Raw genomic sequence first — 21885 nt, forward strand, 5'->3', positions numbered from 1 at the left:
AAAACAGGGTCAGGCATATAATGAAATATAGAACAATTTTATTCTCAGAGTAGCTCTAGCAGAGCGTTATCTTCAGACAGAAAGGCCAAACCAACAACTGAAGTCCAACAACAATATGTACAGATTCATGACATTCCATAAAGCAACAGAATACAGAAACATGATTGTTATTGTTCCACCGTATGAATATAAAAACAGATCTAGAACACAGACTGACAGAACACTGGTTCTAGAACAAAGGTTCCAGTAGGGCAGACGTTATTCTGCATTCAGATGTCCAGTAGTACATGACCTACACCCGACACTCTTCTCTCCGTCTGCACCACAGTGAACTTCATTGCCACCAAATGGAGTGTGACTGTCGTGCAATCGTTGACTTAAAATTATTTGCCAGTGCGCCTCTCCTCAAAGGGAGCGTGTTCTTTGTCTGTATCCTCAATTTCCATTATGTTATAAAGCAGGTGATGATGAACCAGAGAACAGACAAACACAGTCAAGTTCATGTTAACATAAAAAATATATAATAAGTTAAATCAACCAATCACTCAATAAAGATCAACCAAACACAACATTACTGTACTGATACTTCAGAGTAGAAAGGGATTGGAGGAGAGGACAGTTTACAGGCCTAATCCCAAACCAACTCCTATAAACCTATTCCCTAGCTTGTATAAGCATACCAATGTTCCCTAGCCCCTATAACCACTACTCCTAGACCTAGGGGTGTGTTCGGTTTGGTGGTGGTGTGGTTTGGGAGTCAGGCACGTATCGTGCAGGTTTGGGTTGGATTCTTCTTGTTCTTTAACACTGAGGATATTCAATACAGCTCAAACAACAACTGGCTCTCCCTCTCGTAGGAAAATACCACATTCCTAACCACTGTCTGCCGTACATAGAACACCACAGTTAAAGGTAGACGCAGCAATATGACATCAGCATTGACACCCTTGTGACTTCCTGCTTATGCATATCAATACCGTAAGCAGGTAGGCGCCCCACTGCTTTTGATATATTGTTGCATCTATATTTAAAAACCCAAGTCATAGGAAAATTCCACATTTTACATCATACAAACAGTTTATACATTATCATACAATCTTAACAAACCCATCCCCAATCAATTTATTGATGAGAAACATAAATGACCCCAATCAGCTTGTTTGTTGATCAGACCTGGGAGAAAATAACCACAGAGAGATAAATATTGCTTCTAGTAGGATGACATCAATCAATATCCTTCACATGTGAACATGAAAGACTAATGATTATTTTTGGTTTCTATCATTTGTGGTCTGTCATTTAATCATTTTTGTGGAATGCAGAATTATTCAGACTGGATGAATAGATATTTGCTATGGCAATGGGAGTGTGGAGGTCACATTGTGTTAGGGTTCGATCAAACCCTAGTCACTACGGCCTAGTGCATGATGAGTAAGGAGAGGGGAAAGAGGAGGAAAAAAAAAAAGAGTTTCACTAGAGACTATATTTATTATCATTTTATTTTTGGGAGTATCACACCTTGTTCATTGCAGCAATCAGCAACCTTTATTCTAAAAACAGTCGCCAACACTTTATTGCATTCACACTCACATGCAAGCTCCCACACACACACAAGCTCACAAACACCGTACTTGCCCGGTGATGGGGGCGTGGTCGGGAGGGATGTACAGAAAGCCAAACAGGACAAACAAGAGTCTTAAATACTCAATTTCCAAACCCTCTCAGAAAACAGTCTGCAGATCTGTCTGGTGGTTCTGTAGTTCCAGGGCGGAGGGATGGACACAGGCTCCCTGCTCTCACACAAGGCTCTCGCTTTGGAGAGAGAGGAAGGGTAGGAGAGAAGCCAGTTTCTAGAGGGGGCAGCTGTCCTACTGAAGAAGAAGAGAAGGAGATGAAGAATGGTATGTATAGGAAATAAAGGGGGATGGTGAGGAAAGGAGGGGGAGAAGAGGGAATGTGTTCCAGTCCTTCTGGCAGGCTGGGAATACAGGTCACAGGTACAGGGGCATGGGGTTAGAGGATTGAGATGGGGGTGAGAGCTCAAGAGTTAGAGGTCAGGGTTCACAGGTCACTCCTAAAGTGCACGCTGATGCTGGGCGAGCGCTGGTTGTGGTTGGGGGTGGGGCTTAGATAGCCTAACTCCTCCTCCTGCAGGCTGCCACTGCACGAATAGCGGCCAGCCTCGGGGTTGCCACGGTTTCCTCCGGTGTTGTTTCCCTCAAAGGAGCGTGAGAACACAGCGCTGGCTGTACGCGATAGGCTGCTCAGTGCGCTATGGCTCGGACCCTTGGGCACCGATTGGCTGGACGTCAGCGTCAGACGTTTGATTGACAGATCCAGGTTCTCGCCCAGGGTCTGCCCCCCTGGAGGACAAGCCTCCTTCTCCTTATGCGACCGTCCGCCTAGATGCCACTTCCTGCTTCCTGTCTTGGCCCCTCCCACCCCAGGGGTAACGCTGTTGCTGATAGTGATGGTAGGTGGAGTCAGTGAGTCCGGGCCAGCCCCTCCTGTAGGCCACACCCCTTCGTCCACTTCAGAGATATCCATCAACTCATCCGGGGAACCCAAATCCACTGCGTCTAAAGAGATAGAGAGAGGGGTTAGTTATCGTTAAATGACAGACAGAATAGTAGAGCAGGCTACAGGACAGTAAAGTGGGCTGGTGCTGACCCTGGTAGTGAGTAAAGACACCTATTTACATGGTTGCCATTCAGCTGTACTACAGTTAGTGGTGCTATGATTAGTTAACTACTACCCGTTGATACTTGATAAGTTATCTGAGAACAGCAACAGGCAGAGGTCTGGGCAGCAGGAGTTGTAGAAAGCAACACACATACCAACCAACCAACCACACACACACAAAACACACGACTAACAACTCACATCTGACTGCAATCTACAATCTTAAACCAGCAGACAGACAGATAGGCAGGTCCTTCAGACACACTGAACTGATATACATACTGAAATTAAAACAAAATAAATACTGGCGAAGAGACTAATGACCAATCCAGAGCTGCCTATTGTCCTCAGCTGCTGCAACTAACCAATCAGGAGAAAGCAGTCTGTCTCCCCCGGCAACCCAGGGATGTGTTGGAGCTAGGCGTTTTAGAGACCAAAATACCTCCACCCCCCCCCCCCCCCCACACACACACACACACACAGAGAGAGAGAAAATGGATGGAGTGAGTGATGAGGAGGAAGGGATCTCTCAAACTGAGTAAATCGGAGAACATGTCAGGAGGCAACGCAGTGCGGCGAAAGTTAGTCAGCCAACCAATCAACCGTCATGCTTAGAGAAGACCACGCCTCCACACACTGTTACTTAGGTTACCCCGGGGATGGGGAGGGTCTTAGTACTGGGCCCTTCCTGCAGAGGAGGGCCCAGAACTCTCGTCCACCAATCGCCTCACAGACTTCTGCCTCCTGACCTCCTGACCCCTAGGACAGGGGTCGTGGGTGGGGCTGACCTCTGAGGCTGACCCCAGCGGCTCAGGCTCTGACTGGGTTAAAGGTCGGGGGTCGCGGGGTCGTAGAGAGTCTCCGTTGGGCATCGTCACACTGATCTCTGGGATGGATGACCCTTGACCTCCAGGGGTCGCCGGGTCACCATCTACACTGACCTCCTGGGACTCTGGGGTCATGGAGATGGAGACAGATATAAAACACACACACACGAAGACACAGATAAGAGACACACACAGACAGTAAAATAAATGTGATGGAGAAAAAAAAAATCCTAGACAAAATCATGATGATCACACAGTATACAGAATATAGTGACACTGCACATGCATACAGTGACAATGTACAGTTGAAGTCGGAAGTTGACATACACTTAGGTTGGAGTCATTAAAACTCATTTTTCAACCACTCCACAAATTTCTTGTTAACAAACTATAGTTTCGGCAAGACGGTCAGGACTTTGAGCATGATACATTTTCCAACAATTGTTCAGACAGATTATTTCACTGTGTCACAATTCCAGAAGTTTACATACACTAAGTTGACTGTGCATTTAATCAGCTAGGCAAATTCCAAATGATGTCATGGCTTTAGAAGCTTCTGATAGGTTAATTGGCATCATTTGAGTCAATTGGAGGTGTACCTGTGGATGTATTTCAAGGCCTACCTTCAAACTAAGTGCCTCTTTGCTTGACATCATGGGAAAATCAAAAGAAATCAGCCAAGACCACAGAAAAACAATTGTAGACCTCCACAAGTCTGGTTCATCCTTGGGAGCAATTTCCAAACACCTGTAGGTACCACGTTCATCTGTACAAACAATAGTATGCAAGTATAAACACCATGGGACCACGCAGCCATCATACCCCTCAGGAAGGAGATGCGTTCTGTCTCCTAGAGATGAACATACTTTGGTGCGAAAAGTGCAAATCAATCCCAGAACAACAGCAAAGGACCTTGTGAAGATGCTGGAGGAAACAGGAACAAAAATATCTATATCCACAGTAAAACGAGTCCTATATTGACATAACCTGAAAGGCCGCTCTGCAAGGAAGAAGCTACTGCTCCAAAACCGCCAAAAAAAAGCCTGACTACGGTTCGCAACTGCACATGGGGACAAAGATCGTACTTTTTGGAGAAATGTCCTCTGGTCTGATGAAACAATAGAACTGTTTGGCCATAATGACCATCGTTATGTTGAGGAAAAAGGGGAATGCTTGCAAGCTGAAGAACACCATCCCAACCTTGAAGCACGGGGGTGGAAGCATCATGCTGTGGGTTTGCTTTGCTGCAGGAGAAAATGGTGCACTTCACAATATAGATGGCATCATGAGGTAGGAACCTTTTGTGGATATATTGAAGCAATATCTCAAGACATCAGTCAGGAAGCTAAAGCTTGGTCACAAATGGGTCTTACAAATGGACAATGACCCCAAGCGACTTCCAAAGTTGTGACAAAATGGCTTAAGGACAACCAAGTCAAGGTATTGGAGTGGCCATCGCAACACCCTAACCTCAATCCTATAGAAAATGGGTGGGCAGAACTGAAAAACCGTGTGCGAGCAAGGAGGCCTACAAACCTGACTCAGTTACACCAGCTCTGTCAGGAGGAATGGGCCAAAATTCATCCAAATTATTGTGGGAAGCTTGTGGAAGGCCACCCGAAACGTTTGACCCAAGTTAAACAATTTAAAGGCAATGCTACCAAATACTAATTGAGTGTATGTAAACTTCTGACCCACTGGGAATGTGATGAAAGAAATACAAGCTGAAATAAATCACTCTCCTATTATTCTGACATTTCACATTCTTAAAATAAAGTGGTGATCCTTACTAACCTAAGACAGGGAATTTTTACTGGGATTAAATGTCAGGAGTTGTGAAAAACCGAGTTTAAATGTATTTGGTGTATGTAAGGTGTATGTAAACTTCCGACTTAAACTGTACATGCATGAATAATAATGCATACAGTAAACTATTAAAACAGACGAGGCAGTGATCATGTGTAAACATTAAATGTAATAATGTGTCTAGGTAACATGTACAGACAGTGATAATGTCTAGAGAAGACAGATGAGCAGAGCTGTAGTGAATGACAAGAAGCTAAATAAAACGTCCTGATGCGGAGAACCCATGGCATGCTGAACTCCGGCAGAGAGTAGTCCGTAGAGATGGGTGAGTGGGAAGGGTCTGGAACTGAGAACCTCTTATTGCAGACAGACAGCCTAATGTCTATAATCACAACCAGCTACAGATAACAGGCCAGATACCCTACTGACTCTAGGTTAGAGTTTCTAAACCGTCCGTCCATCCGTCAGAGCCTTACCATGTCGTTTCCAGCGGTGTCCTCTGATAGAGAGTGACGTGACCGCATTCCGTGAAATCCTACAGGAGGGAATTCACATTCAATTATTAGTAGTTCAAAAGAGGTAAACAGGAAAATCAATATAAAATGCAGTTTATCAAAATCATCCATAAAAAAACATGAAAATACAAAAGACAATTTTCCACTAAAAAAATAACGATCAATCTATGAACCTATGACTATAGATCAAAATGGATACTGTGTATACTGTATTTTATTGATCTCCTTTGCACCCCAGTATCTCTACATGCATACTCATCTTCTGCACATCAATCACTCCCAGTGTTTAATTGCTGCAATGTAATTATTTCGCGACTAAGGCCTATTTATTGCCTTTACCTCCCTTATCCTACCTCATTTGCACACACTGTATATAGACTATTGACTATATGTTTGTTTATTCCATGTCTAACTCTGTTGTTTGTGTCGCACTGCTTTGCTTTAACTTGACCAGGTCGCAGTTGTAAATGAGAACTTGTTCTCAACTGGCATACCTGGTTAAATAAAGGTGAAATAAATAAAAATGTACCTGGAGGAAGTATACTGTGTAGATATATTTATTATATACACATACAGAGCCTTCAGAAAGTATTCACATCCCTTGACTTATTCCACATTGTTCTGTTAGTCGGAATAAAAAATTTATTAAATAGAAGGGGGAAAAAAAGTCTGTCTCTGACCTACACACAATGGCCGATTTACAGTTTTAACTTAAATCTACTTAAAAAATCTATGGCAAGACCAGAAAATGGCTGTCTAGCAATGATCAACAAACAATTTGATAGAGCTTAAAGAATTATGGACAAATGTTACACAATCCAGGTGTGGAACGCTCTTAAGAGACTTACCCAGAAAGACTCACAGCTGTAATCGCTGCCAAAGGTGTTTCTACAAATGATTGACTCAGAGGTGTGAATACTTACGTACACTGAACAAAAATATAAAAACACAACAAGTGTTGGTCCCATGTCTTATGAGCTGAAATAAAAACAACATTTGTTTTACATCCCTGTTAGTGAGCATTTTCCCTTTGCCAAAAGAATGAATCCACCTGACTGGTGTGGTATGTCAAGAAGTTCATTAAACAGCATGATCATTACAGCACCTTGTGCTGGGAACAATTCCTGCAGTCCATGCAATTGGACTGCAGGAATGCCCACCAGAGCTGTTGCCTGAGAGCATAATGTTTTGTAGTACGTCCAACTACCCTCCCAACCACAGACTGCGTGTACGAGTGCCCCATGGTGGGGGTGGAGTTACGGTATAAGCTATGGGCAACAAACACAATTGCATTTTATTGATGGCAATTTTAACGCACAGAGATACCGTGACAAGATCCTGAGGCCCATTTATTTGTTATGTATCTGTGACCAACAGATGCATATCTGTATTCCCAGTCATGTGTAATGCATGGAGTCGGTCCTAATTAATTTATTCCAACTTACTGATTTCCTTATATGAACTGTAACTCAGTAAAATATTGTAATTTTTTGCATGTTGCGTTTATATTTTTGTTCAGTATAAACTAGATATCTGTATTTCACTTTCACCCCCCAAAAATAACACTTTTTCATTATGTGATATTGTGTGTAGATGCGTGAGAAAAATAAACAATTGAATCCATTTTGAAGGCAGGCTGTAACAACAAATGTGGAACAACTCAAGCGGTATGAATACTTTCTGAAGGCACTGCACATACCTAGAGGAAATATACTGTGTAGATAGAGAGTACATACGTACCTAGAGGAAGTAGGAGTGATCTCCACCTGAATGCTGCGAGCTCCTTCTTTACTAGCGCCAGACTTCAGCGCAGCACACTGTTGGGACGACTTGATGGCATTACCCACCTAAATAACACACACAATGTTAAGTACTGACAACAACCACAGGATGCTCTGTGTGTGTGTGTCTACGGTACTGTTGAAGAACCGCTGCCTGAGGTTTGATGAAGCAGCCTTCAGGATTACAGATTAACATCTCTATGTTTTAACACTGTGGGATTACAGGCACCACACACACACCCTCTGGTGACATGACATGGGAGAGGTCGGTGTCCTGGCACACACCTGTGTGTGTTTGTGTGTGATGTCACCCACCAGTAGAGCTTCAGGGTACAGTTCTAGCTGAGCTCGGTACAGAACATCATCCAGCGCCTTGGAACCCAGGTCCATCTCCCCATTACACCTGGAACACACAAACTAATCAACCCTCTCGTTCACAGGGTAGGGTTTTTTATTTTATTTAACCAGGTAGGCATGTTGCGAACAAGTTCTCATTTACAACTGCGACCTGGCCAAGATAAAGCAAACCAGTGTGTCACAAACAACACAGAGTTACACACATGGAATAAACAAACGTACAGTCAATAATACAATAGAAAAAGTCTATATACATACAGTGTGTGCAAATGAAGTAAGGAGGTAAGGCAATAAAAAGTAATTACAAGTAATTACAATTTAGCAAATTAACACTGGAGTGATTGATGTGCAAGTAGAAATACTGGTGTAAAAGAGCAAAAAAGTCAATAAAAACAAATATGGGATGAGGTAGGTAGTTGGTTGGATGGGCTATTTACAGATGGGCTGTGTAGAGCTGCAGTGAGTTGCTCTGACAGCCGATGCTTAAAGTTGGTGAGGGAGATACAGTGGGGCAAAAAAGTATTTAGTCAGCCACCAATTGTGCAAGTTCTCCCACTTAAAAAGATGAGAGAGGCCTGTAATTTTCGTCATAGGTACACTTCAACTATGACAGACAAAATTAGAAAAAAAATCCAGAAAATCACATTGTAGGATTTTTAATGAATTTATTAGCAAATTATTGTGGAAAATACGTATTTGGTCACCTACAAACAAGCAACATTTCTGGCTCTCACAGACCTGTAACTTCTTCTTTAAGAAGCTCCTCTGTCCTCCACTCGTTACCTGTATTAATGGCACCTGTTTGAACTTGTTATCAGTATAAAAGACACCTGTCCACAACCTCAAACAGTCACACTCCAAACTCCACTATGGACAAGACCAAAGTGCTGTCAAAGGACACCAGAAACAAAATTGTAGACCTGCACCATGCTGGGAAGACTGAATCTGCAATAGGTAAGCAGCATGGTTTGAAGAAATCAACTGTGGGAGCAATTATTAGGAAATGGAAGACATACAAGACCACTGATAATCTCCCTCGATCTGGGGCTCCACGCAAGATCTCACCCCATGGGTCAAAATGATCACAAGAACGGTGAGCAAAAATCCCAGAACCACACGGGGGGACCTAGTGAATGACCTGCAGAGAGCTGGGACCAAAGTAACAAAGCCTACCATCAAGTAACACACTACGCCGCCAGGGACTCAAATCCTGCAGTGCCAGACGTGTCCCCCTGCTTAAGCAAGTACATGTCCAGGCCCGTCTGTTTGTTAGAGAGCATTTGGATGATTCAGAAGAAGACTGGGAGAATGTCATATATTCAGATGAAACCAAAATATAACTTTTTGGTAAAAACTCAACTCGTCATGTTTGGAGGACAAAGAATGCTGAGTTGCATCCAAAGAACACCATATCTACTGTGAAGCATGGGGGTGGAAACATCATGCTTTGGGAATGTTTTTCTGCAAAGGGACCAGGACGACTGATCCGTGTAAAGGAAAGAATGAATGGGGCCATGTATCGTGAGATTTTGAGTGAAAACCTCCTTCCATCAGCAAGGGCATTGAATATGAAATGTGGCTGGGTCTTTCAGCATGACAATGATCCCAAACACACCGCCCGGGCAACGAAGGAGTGGCTTCGTAAGAAGCATTTCAAGGTCCTGGAGTGGCCTAGCCAGTCTCCAGATCTCAACCCCATAGAAAATCTTTGGAGGGAGTTGAAAGTCCGTGTTGCCCAGCAACAGCCTCAAAACATCACTGCTCTAGAGGAGATCTGCACGGAGGAATGGGCCAAAATACCAGCAACAGTGTGTGAAAACCTTGTGAAGCCTTACAGAAAACGTTTGACCTCTGTCATTGCAAACAAAGGGTATATAACAAAGTATTGATATAAACTTTTGTTATTGACCAAATACTTATTTTCCACCATAATTTGCAAATAAATTCATTAAAAATCCTACAATGGGATTTTCTGGATTTTTCTTTCTCATTTTGTCTGTCATAGTTGAAGTGTACCTATGGTGAAAGTTACAGGCCTCTCTCATCTTTTTAAGTGGGAGAACTTGCACAATTGGTGGCTGACTAAATACTTTTTTGCCCCACTGTCCCACTGTATAAGTCTCCAGCTTCAGTGATTTTTGCAATTCGTTCCAGTCATTGGCAGCAGAGAACTGGAAGGAAAGGCATCCAAAGGGGGTGTTGGCTTTGGGGATGACCAGTGAAATATACCTGCTGGAGCGACTGCTACGGGTGTGTATTGTTATGGTGACCAGTGAGCTGAGATAAGGCAGAGCTTTACCTAGCAAACACTTATAGATGACCTGGAGCCAGTGGGTCTGGAGACAAATATGTAGCGAGGGCCAGCCAATGAGAGCATACAGGTCGCAGTGATGGGTAGTATATGGAGCTTTGGTGACAAAAACGGATGGCACTGTGATAGACTGCATCCAGTTTGCTGAGTAGAGTGTTGGAGGCTATTTTGTAAATGACATCGCCGAAGTCAAGGATAGGTAGGATAGCCAGTTTTACGAGGGTATGTTTGGCAGCGTGAGTGAAGGAGGCTGGTTTCATGGTTAGAGGTTAGGGATAGTGTGTGTGTTTTCTCACAGTGCGTAATGTATCCCAGTGATGAGTTGGACCAGGAACTCAGAGGTGACGGTCAGACGAGAGCTGATGCCTTTATACCTCCTTAGCTGTTGCCGCGGGTAACCACAGATACACACCCTGTAGATCAATCAAAGAGCAGAGAATACCGTAATTCAACCAATCACAGTACAGAGAACACAGCCACCAACCAGAACACAAATTACAAGCTTCGAGAGTTTCTTCATAAAAGACCAGGATGATTTGAAAAATCCATGCCATCCATAATATACTGTTGTGTTTCTTCAAGCAGCCAGATTCCTCTAGATCAGTGGTTCAAACGTTTTATAGTCCCGTACCCCTTCAAACATTCAACCTCTAGCTGCAAACCCCCTCTAGCACCAGGGTCTGCGCACTCTCATGTTTTTTTGCCATCATTGTAAGCCTGCCACACACTACACAATACATTTATTAAACATAAGAATGAGTATGAATTGTCACAAGCTGGCTCATGGGAAGTGACAGAGATCTTATAGGACCAGGGCACAAAAAAATAATTCAATAATTGCTCTTTATGTAGCCATCTTACAGATAAAACCTTATTTGTTCATCAAACATTGTGAATAACTCACCACAGGTGAATGAGAAAGGTGTGCTTGAAAGAATGCACATAACTCTGCAATGTTGGGTTGCATTGGAGAGAGTCTCAGTCTTAAATCATTGTCCACACACAGTCTGTGCCTGCATTTAGTTTTAATGCTAGTGAAGGTCGAGAATCCACTCTCACATAGGTACGTGGTTGCAAATGGCATCAGTGTCTTATGAGCGGAAGCGCAGCCCTATCCAAAAATCTGACAGTAGCTTCTGATTAAATTCAATTTTCACAGAACCACTTGTTGCAATTTCAATGAGGCTCTCTTATCCAGATATCGGTAAGTGGACTGGAGGCAGGGCATGAAAGGGATAACGAATCCAGTTGTTCGTTTTGTCCGTTTCGGGAAAGTACCTATGTAATTGCGGACCCATCTCAATCAGGAGCTTCGCTATATCACATTTGACATTGTCCGTAAGCTTGAGTTCATTTGCACACAAAAAAAATCATACAATGATGGAAAGACCTGTGTGTTGTCCTTGTTAATGAAGACAGAAAATAGCTCCAACTTCTTAATCATAGCCTCAATTTGGTCCCTCACATTGCATATAGTTGAGAAGAGTCACTGTAATCCTAGATTCAGATCATTCAGGCAAGAAAAAACATCACCCAGACTGGCCAGTCGTGTGAGAAATTCGTCATCATGCAAACAGTCAGACAAGTGAAAATTATGGACAGTAAAGAAAACTTTAAGATCGTTTCTCAATTCAAAAAAACGTGTCAATACTTTGCCCCTTGATAACCAGCGCACTTCTGTATGTTGTAAAAGCGTTACATGGTTGCTACCCATATCATTGCATTATGCAGAAAATACACAAGAATTCAGGAGCCTTGCTTTAACAAAGTTAACCATTTTCACTGTAGTGTCCAAAATGTATTTCAAGCTGTCAGTCATTCCCTTGGCAGTAAGAGCCGCTCAGTGGATGCTGCAGTGTACCCAAGAGCCTCTCGGTGGATGCTGCAGTGTACCCAAGAGCCTCTCGGTGGATGCTGCAGTGTACCCAAGTAGCGTCGGGAGCAACTGCTTACACGCACGTAACCACTCCACTATGTCTTCCTGTCATGGCTTTTGTGCTATCAGTACAGATACCAACATGAGCAGCAGCTGCGTTTGGCTACATACGGACCGTTAGTGGATTTCCCGCAAGAGAGTAACGGTTAGTGTGATTAGATGTTAATTATTAGGCTACCTGTATTTGACTTTGTGTTGTTATTTTGCTGAACACTAGATAGTTTCATTTTATTGTTGTCAGTGAAACGAGGCTACTCGGGTGACAAACAATTTAAAACTCAACCAAATGTGAATCACATTTTTATTTGCCGTACCCCCGATGGCATTAAACGTACCCCAGTTTTGGAATACCTGCTCTAAGGCAAAGAGTAGAACTGCAGTGAGTTGATCACCTCTGTCTCTCTTTAGCTCAGTGTTCATCACACTAATGCTCAACCACTGCCAGCAGATTAACAACTCCTCAGACAGAGACCTTGTGTGTGTGTGTGTGTGTGTCCTAGGCTCTCAGGGAAAGTGGTAGTATCTTGGCCCAGTTCTCCGCTAAAGTCTTTAAGAGGATCAAATAAGCGGATGCTGGCAGGGGAGCGTGTGTGTGTGTTACCTGGAGCTGAGCTGGCAGAGGGACTGCAGAGATGAGGAGGTCATGTAGCTGAGAGCTGCATTGTAACACAGCAGCAGGAAGGTCAGCACCTCGAACCTACACACACACACACACAGCAACGTTAACACAAACCAAGATCTTAAGCACTTCAGCCAAATTGACATAAAACAAATACATCACACTGCAGCCCAGCTCCAATTCAACCATAACTGTCTGACCTGTTCTGAGCCGTGAAGGTTTCTCTCTGTAGGTGAGGCCCGCTGTACACCACTCTACGCAGCCCATGATTAGCTAGAGCCCCTTCCGTCAACGCCAGGGAGCCAATGGTGGAGGGCTGGGGGAAGGGTTTATTCATATTACTAACTTGATCTATAAAAAGTTATTTAAAGATGGTCATGGATTATAAACTCTCATCTAGGGAGGATTTAATAGTTATCCAACCCCATCCATATACCATGTTCATAGAGAAAGACTGACTTGAAAGGTGTACTTACCTCGTGGTAGACTGAGGGTTTGGAGAGGGAAGGGACAGTGAAAGAAAGGACTTTACTCTGTCCGTCCTTATCTACAATCTCCTACAGAGAGAAAGAGAGAATGTCAGTGTGTGGGCGAGGGAAATAAAAGCTATTTTAAAGAGTACACCTTAAAGCGAAGCAGTGTCTCAGTGGTGTCTGTCTGTGTGTGTGTCTGTGTGTAAAGGCCTGTTAGGCGATGTCAGAGATGTTAATGTCAGGATGAGTAATAGCTGTGACAGGATGCTGAATGACAGCTGACCTACTCTGCTATTCTGAGACAGACAGCGAGAACGAGAGCGAGAAAGCTCTAATTGCTAACCCCCCAACACCCTCCTGAAAGTGTGTGTTAGAATGTGGGTGTGTGTATCTCACCAGATTATATATCCCCAGTAGCAGGGCCTCTATACAGCCAGAGGTATGTGGGTCCCTGGCTGCAGAAGGAGCCAGGAGGAGGGACCAGAGCAGCTCAGGGAGGAACTGGAGAACAAACCGCTGCAGCCGTGGTTCTCCGCTACGATAGAACTCAAACAACTGGTGACACACTGGCTCCAACAACTAGAAGATAGATATAGAGCAGAGGGTTTGAGGGAGAGTTCACTTTTTGACATTTTAGCTTAGTTCTGTTAAATATCTAGGTTGTTAGTGTTTCATTAGCTGGATATTTAGCAAAGTCCAAAAGCTCCTGGTGAGCATTTTTGCAGAATGTAGCAATGCTAGTGGAAACGGATTGTATCAGTGTATGCATTAACGTTGTATGTGCGTGTGTGTAGTACGTACATCACTGTAGTTCTCCCTGATGACTTTGTAGAGCGCTGGGACCAGGGAGCCTTTCTCCTTCAGAGACGCTGCGTAGCTGGACACTGCACTGTCAGGAAGGGTCTGTACACAATCACACAGATCAACACTCTGTACCCGGGGCAACCTGGAAATAACAGGTGTGTACTAAGCCCACACATCTACGTTTGTGTGTGTGTGTGTGTGTGTGTGCTGACAGACAGAGATACAGTGAACACTGATGAGGAGACAGTGATACTGGCACTCCCCTAACACACATAAACAAACACACCAGTGTTTCCGTGAGGAAAATGTGGCGTCAGACAGCGGACAGGCAGAATTGAATTTTCTGGACCCATATTCATTGGGTGCATAACACACTAGGGCGACCACCCACGGTGTTCAGAATGACAGAATTCACACTTAGATTATGGTAATGCATCTTAACAGAACATGCAACTCGAGGATGCAACGGCGTGCTTCCTTCTTACCGAATTCTGATGCATACTTTGAAGATGTACTTTTCCTCAGCCAACAAGACGAGTAACGAACAGCAAAATCACTAGCCTATCCCCCATAGTAGAAAAGTTGACCTATTCTATTGGTCAGCTTGTCGTTCTGTGCGAGAAAGAAATAGCCTATTCCAAACAGATTCTAGGACAGTTGTAGGACGATAGATCCCAAAATTCACACAACCAGTAGGCCTAGACTTCACCAAAACATCTTTAAAAAGAGGCTGACGCAACAGATCAGAACATTTAGCATAAAAATGTTGATTAACTATTATTTCTTCACAGTATAAGCTCAGCAATGCAGACAAGGCAGTATGCTAAGCGCAAATGTTCGTTGCATAATGCAATTAGCGGGACAACAGTTGTCAAAAGCACACCGCACATCAGCAGTTTCATATGACAGACGAAAATATAATTTACAAATGTCGAAAAAGGGAGATCTAAAGATGCAACTAGCATTGGTTGCTAATATGATTAGGATGGAAGTTTGGCTAAAGGACAATGAAAGAAAATTGATTTGAAAACCAATAGCTACTGGTTTCAATGGCATAGGGAAGTCTTTATAAAATACTTTTGTCTAGGCTACTTTGAAGCAAGGTAAGACATGCCTCATAATATGATGTAAAATGTTCAGATTTCAAACAATTAAGAATATGTTTTCAAAATGCATACTGCCTCCAGCTCATTGTAAAGCGGTGTGTGATGGATTAAAGCCTGCCTATCATTGTCTATGTACTTGAATAGCGAATGGGAAGCAAGCTTCAATTACCAGTTGAGGAAAAAAAATAATAATAATTATATATTTTTTAATTGTCGACATCAAAACTATTTTAAATACGCAATGGCTTTTCCAATTGTGGCGTAATGATTGGGCTTATAGAAGCATGCTTTACCCCATTAACAACGAACGAGCTGTGTGATCAGCTGTAGCAGCAGCTCTCGCGCTGATTTTCCGCTCATATACAGGCTCTGTATCCGTTTGCTGTGCGTGTGATAAATAAGACACGTAATGAATGACCAACGAAAATACACACGCACCAATTTAATTCCACAAAATTATGCAAATGAACCAAGAGACCGATAAGACCGGTCAAATGCATTTCCAGCGACTGGTATTTCCATCAATGAATAGGCTAAAAGGCATTATTTTTTTATTTATGGGCTTGGGGGGGGGGGGGGTAAAAGCTTACCGGCTAATGGAAAACCTGACTGACAGACACACACCTTAAACTCTGACAGCCACTCCTCCACCACTCCTTGGTCCATAGCCAACATCTTCCCTCATCTGCTGTTGTGGACACACCTCTACCTGGGAAGCAAAGAGAGACGGTTGTTAGTACACTCTAAGACAGACACACAATACAAAATCCATCTCTCTTTCCCTCACTCTCCCTTAGTTACAGCTTCACACAATCTCTGCTGTTTCACACCTCTCTCACTATCAACAGCACTCTCCCTCACTCTCTCCTTATAATGTTACTTCAGGCTCTCCCGCAGTTACATAAGAGTGTGTGTGAGAGAGATAGGGAGGAAAACAGTGCTAAGCCCCCACTCCCCCATCCATGTCTCCATCACTCCCCTCATGGATTTGATATGTTTGTTCAAGACAATGAAGTACAGCACTGCATCTGTGTGGTGTGTGTGTGTGTCGTGAGAAGTGGGTGCAAGGAGAGGAGATGGACCATGTCCACACACCGTGTGAAAGAGAAGGGAAGAGAGTGAAAAAGAGTGGGGAAGAGAGTGAAAAAGAGAGGGGAAGAGAGTGAAAAAGAGAGGGGAAGAGAGTGAAAAAGAGAGGGGAAGAGAGTGAAAAAGAGAGGGGAAGAGAGTGAGAAAGAGAGGGGAAGAGAGTGAGAAAGAGAGGGGAAGAGAGTGAGAAAGAGAGGGGAAGAGAGTGAGAAAGAGAGGGGAAGAGAGAGAGAAAGAGAGGGGAAGAGTGAGAAAGAAAGAGAGGGGAAGAGTGAGAAAGAGAGGGGAAGAGAGTGAGAAAAAGAGGGGGTGAGAGAGACAACTCTCATGCAGGAACATGTGCTCAGATTGGAATTATTCTTTCTTCAACTACTTCTTAAGATTATTTACATTCACATGATGTCACACAAACACAACGCATTGGTCTGGTTCCACGAGACTACACACAAAGTCACGCACACACACAGCTCCTCGTATGGTATAAACAGAGCTAGATGAATCATGCAAATATCATCCATCTACAGTGTGTTTCCATGAGCTCAGATCTGGCCTACTAGACTAGAAGACATAATGACCAAACGTTGACCATGGTACCGGGGGATCACCGAGCTAAAGCAGCATGTAAAGTGCTGCTCCCATGTTTCATGAGCTGAAATAAATGATCACAGAAATGTTCCATACACACAAAAAGCTTATTTCTCTCAAATGTTGTGAACAAATTTGTTTACATCCCTGTTAGTGAGCATTTCCCCTTTGCCAAGATAAATCCATCCACTTGACAGGTGTGGCATATCAAGAAGCTGATTAAACTGCATGATCATTACAATGTGCAGTTTTGTCACACAACACAATGGAACAGATGTCTCAAGTTAAAGGAGCGTGCAATTGGCATGTTGACTGGAGGAATGTCCACCAGAGCTGTTGTCAAATAATTTTATGTTCATTTCTCTACCATAAGCCGCCTCCAATGTCACTTTAGCAGTATGTCCAACCGACCTCACAACCACAGACCATGTGAACGGCGTCGTGTGGGCGAGCCGTTTGCTGATGTCAACGTTGTAAACAAACAGAGTGCCCCATGGTGGTCGTGGAGTTATGGTTATTGAGAGGACAATGAACACAATTGCATTTTACCAATGGAAATTTTAATGCACAAAAATACTGTAACGAAATCCTGAGGCCCATTGTGAGGCCCATTTTCTATGACAACAGATGCATATCTATATTCCCAGTCATGTGAACTCCATAGATTAGGGCTTAATACATTTATTTAAATTGACTGATTTCCTCATTATGAACTGTAACTCAGTACAAATCTTTGAAATTGTTGCATTTTGCGTTTTTATTTTTGTTAGTATAGGTGGAGACACAGTCGGAGTGTTGCGAGGCGGCTGGTCAATATTGCCCAACACCAAACAGGAACGTGGGCGTGTGTGTGTGTATTCTAATATTCACCTCCATGTTTCACAAAACCTGTTTCAGAGAGCCTGCCAACCGGTTATAACTGCAATCACAAAGACTCCATTCACGGTCTCACACACACACTGACCTCTAGGTTCCTACCACAGAGCTTAAAACAGGCAGCCTTTCCTCATAATCCTCTCTATTTAAACAACACATTCCTCTGCTAGTTTACACTTCTAATCTTCTCTGTGTGTGTGGTCCGAGAGGTACAGTAAGCCCAAACAAGAGTAGCAGCCAAACAAACAACCTTTAACATCAATAGGCCAGCCACACACACTCCAGGTGGATGTCCACAGTAGTAGTTTCTTCTCCATCTATCAATCACAGCACCAATACCATCAAACGTGTCCTATAAACACAGCCTATCAGAAACAAGCTAACAGACAGCACAGCCAATCACATACTCTTATACTGGCTAACTGGAGAACAAGCTATTCTGAATCAATGTTATTACACAACACACTACTTACTGCGCTGTCAGTAGAAGATATTTTATCGCAAGACTGTATACCAACGCACACAGAACAGACACATCCACCCACTCCTCCTAGACAACTCACTCACTATGACATCCCTTTCCAATACATAGGCCTACTCACACTATGATGCGTCCCAATTCTCTGTCCTTTCTCTCAAAGAATGCACTCCTCCCCACGCACTTAAAAACAATGGGTTAGTGTAAGCAAGGGCTAGCCGTGTTCAAAGCAATTTTCCACCATATGTATTACACGTCTTAATCCTTATGAATCAAGGAAGTGAACAAGTGAAAAACGGACAGGGCAAGCCAAGGGCTGCTCTGGCATGTTATCAGACCGGAGCAAAAGCCAGGAAGTGAATGGGCCAATCAGAAAACCCTGTTTTGGAGAGCTTGGAGGATAGAAGAAAAAGCTGCCCGAGCCACTTTTTCCTGTGTTACGGGGTAAAACACACACACACACACACGGCAGTCATAATTGTGCCATGCCCTAGAGGAAACAGAGGAGCGAGAAAGAAAGAGCGCTGTAGCCCAAATGAGGTGAAGGAATGTCCTGAAAATAGTCTACATCATCCTCATACTCACTCACACGAGTACACACACAATCCTAGCAGATCTCCCTCTCCTTTGGAAATAATGCCCCCGCTATCCTAACCTCTTACTTCCTCCAGACTTCCTCTCCTCATCGCTCAATCACCCGATTCTGCAGAATCTGCACCCCCCCTTCCCCCGCAGTAGTTTCTCTGCCAGCAGCAGTAGTGTGCCTAACTCTAATTAGTAGCTGTGTGTGTGGGGTCTGATAGCTGTGGGTTCTGAGAGAGAAAGTGGACAGGCTGGAATCTTCTTATAGCAGCCTACACTCCTGTTCTCTCTCCCTCTCACTCTTTCTTCATCCCCCTCTGTCTCAGGCTCGGCCCTGATCATATTTACAGAGAGCTCCTCATACTGCTGTTTGGCAAACTGTCCTATCATTCTGTATAGCAGAGGGACTGTGTGTGCGTGTGTGTACCATCCTACAGAGGTTCCACTGCATTAGAGCCGTGTTTCTCGCCAGTCTCTAGGGCTTTACTGAGGAAAGCTGCGTCACATGTCAGCTATTGCAAAAATCTGAACAATGCATTACTCAACCTGCCCGACAGGCAGGGCAGAGAGCGCGCGCGCGCGCACACACACACACACACACGTGTGTGTGTAACAGCAACATTGATAATGAAACAAAGGATTTTAATCAAACATGCTTGACAGAGCGAACACAGACAACTGGCTAAAGACTCCGTATAGGGTACACACCCACACCTATGTAGTGCCCACCACTGATCGATCCTACAGGACTATTGATCAGCGTACAGCCACAATATCCACCGGCAGAAACCCTAAGCAGTAGTTAGACCATCACTATAAACATCATCCTTGCCATCATCATTTAGCTACATCATGTGGAGACTAAACCACTGACTGACTGAAAAGGATACTGCTTGAAATTAGACTATGGGTACTTGCTAGCTAGCTAACCAGAAGACGAGCTGAGGGACAAACTTTTTGACAGCCTTCTGGCTAAGGAAGCTGTCCTGGGCTTTTCAGGCCAATGACAGTTAAACCTGATAGCTAGCTTGCTGACCAACGTAGTGACGGAACTAAGTTAGCTGCTAATTGTTAGAGTTTCACTTCACGCCTGTCAGTTGGCTAGCTAGATGCTAGCGGGCAAGATCCTTCACCTTTCACACAGCTTCGCAAGTCTGGTCGACAGCTATACACAAGCTCGCTACATACAAACTGTAGCTATTTAACTATTCTCGCAAATTACTTTGTGTGAGGTCGCTAGCAGATCTAGCTAATTTATATGCTTCCGAGCTCGACATAATCTCTAGCCGAATCCGCCAGGTTTCAAACTGAAAATGTGCATGCAGAAAGCGCTCTCCAAAAAGACGAACTAACTAGCTGGCTGGAAAGTTGTTTGTTTACTTACTATCATGCTATCTCGAGATTTCCTTTGTCTCCAAGTCCACTATTGTTCCGTCCGAGGAAATGGGTAGATATCAATTACTCCATAAAGACACTAGCAAGCTAAATCATTAATCCACATCAAAACCTCCATTTTCATTTACTCCCACCACTCGCCAACACTAGAGTGAACTCGAGAAGGACTAATTCGGAATGGCAGGAATGGTAAGCCAATGGCTAAGCAGTATAAAAAGTAAGAACCGCGCCTTCAGAAATAGCGACCAATTAAATTTGGTGTAGGGGCGGGACATAATAATTTTTACAAATAGGGTAGATTGTCGCTGTCATCGCTGTTTGACAGTCCGGCAATGGTCATAGTTATATGATTTATGACCTTTGTGTTTTAGCCATCATATTTTATAGTTAGTTGTAACTTTTAAATTAAACAGGAAAGTATACTAAAAAGTAAAAAGTAAAAAGTTTTTTTTTTTAAAGTAAAAAGGAAAGTATACTATGTTCCGTATTAAATCAAATCTATTTTTATTTGTCACGAGCGCCGAATACAACCGGTGTAGTAGACCTTACAGTGAAATGCTTACTTTAAGAAAAACACCCAAAAAAGTAATAGATAAGAAAAACAAACAATTAAGGAGCAGCAGTAAATAACAATAGCGGGGCTATATACAGTGGATACCGGTTCAGAGTCAATGTGTGGGCACCAGTGTCAGGGGGTAATTGAGGTAATTATGTACATGCAGGTAGGGTAATTAATGTGGCTATGCATAGATAATAACAGAGAGTAGCAGCTATGTTGTCAACTCTTTAAAGGGTATGTATTTATAATATGCTGGATTATAAATTGTATGTACATGGTTATTACTGCCGGTTCCATTATATAAAAATGAGTTATGGTAGGTCTGTAATAATAATTATAAACTGGGTGGTCGAGCCCTGAATGCTGATTGGCTGACATCCGTGCTATATCAGACCATATACAAAACATTAATTTTTACTGCTCTAATTACGTCACAAATGGGATACCACGGCTAAGGGCTGTGTCCAGGCACTCCATGTTGCGTTGTCGGCAGGTAGCCTAGTGGTTAAGAGCGTTGGGTCAGGGTCACTGGTTTGAATCCCCAAGCCAACTGGGTGAAACATATGTTGAAGTGCCCTTGGCCAAGGTATTTAACCCTAATTGCTCATGTAAATCACTCTGGATAACAGCATCTGCTAAATTACTAAAATGAAAGAGCAGCCCTTAGCTGTGGTATGGGCCTTATTGCTTAATTATATAAGGTTGACATAATAATTCACCTGGGAAAAGCCTGTCTGCCAGTCTCAGTATGAGGTGCATAGCTAATGGCCATGCAAAAGGTTATGGATGCATAAAAACAGTGGGCCTTCAGATAATTGCAGTACTTAACATTTGAGCTAATACATTATGTAAGTTATTGACTGGCATGTCCTAGCCCACACTACAGCAGCAACATATCAGTAGCAAAGCTTTTTCTTCCATCCTCTCATCTCCCTTTATTCCCTCTTAACACACACGCACATCTCTCTCGCTCGCTCGCTCTCTCCAACCCCTAACCCCCCACGCAGTCTCTCCCTCCCTCTCCCTACCCCTTCCTCCATCCCCTTCTCCTGCTGCAGGGTCTAGTCAGTACCAGTAAGGAGTCTCTGTGTGCTAAGTGGTTGT

At 43.4% G+C, this 21885-nt stretch overlaps 1 protein-coding gene across 8 annotated transcripts; it reads right to left on the reverse strand.

Annotated features, from left to right (window-relative positions):
• Positions 1-21: 21 nt before the first annotated feature.
• LOC139373674 (hyccin PI4KA lipid kinase complex subunit 1) lies at positions 22-20401 on the reverse strand. 8 transcript variants are annotated; one of them, XM_071114513.1, is made up of 13 exons: positions 20212-20401; positions 15842-15926; positions 14109-14210; positions 13704-13886; positions 13311-13391; positions 13035-13150; positions 12817-12912; positions 10576-10692; positions 7927-8014; positions 7571-7677; positions 5792-5850; positions 3335-3634; positions 22-2579 (listed from the first exon to the last, which is right to left on the reverse strand). In XM_071114513.1, the coding sequence occupies exons 2-12, from the start codon at positions 15890-15892 to the stop codon at positions 3354-3356; spliced, it is 1281 nt and encodes a 426-aa protein (XP_070970614.1). In that variant the 5' UTR covers positions 15893-15926; positions 20212-20401; the 3' UTR covers positions 22-2579; positions 3335-3353. The 8 variants fall into 8 exon arrangements, with proteins under 8 accessions (XP_070970614.1, XP_070970617.1, XP_070970613.1 ...); XM_071114516.1 differs by having other exon boundaries at positions 3320-3634; XM_071114512.1 differs by having other exon boundaries at positions 3326-3634; positions 20212-20384.
• Positions 20402-21885: the final 1484 nt, after the last annotated feature.

Source organism: Oncorhynchus clarkii, chromosome 18, assembly GCF_045791955.1.
Source record: "Oncorhynchus clarkii lewisi isolate Uvic-CL-2024 chromosome 18, UVic_Ocla_1.0, whole genome shotgun sequence".
Lineage (NCBI taxonomy): Eukaryota > Metazoa > Chordata > Actinopteri > Salmoniformes > Salmonidae > Oncorhynchus > Oncorhynchus clarkii.

Bases quoted from the DNA above. Each gene is read 5' to 3' on its own strand.
- LOC139373674 (XM_071114510.1), bottom strand. From the start codon at position 15,892: ATGTTGGCTATGGACCAAGGAGTGGTGGAGGAGTGGCTGTCAGAGTTT. The intron at 14,211-15,841 runs GTGTGTGTCTGT...GATTGTGTACAG, and splicing joins AGTGGCTGTCAGAGTTTAAG to ACCCTTCCTGACAGTGCAGT. The intron at 12,913-13,034 runs GTCAGACAGTTA...GTGTGTGTGTAG, and splicing joins ACCTTCACGGCTCAGAACAG to GTTCGAGGTGCTGACCTTCC.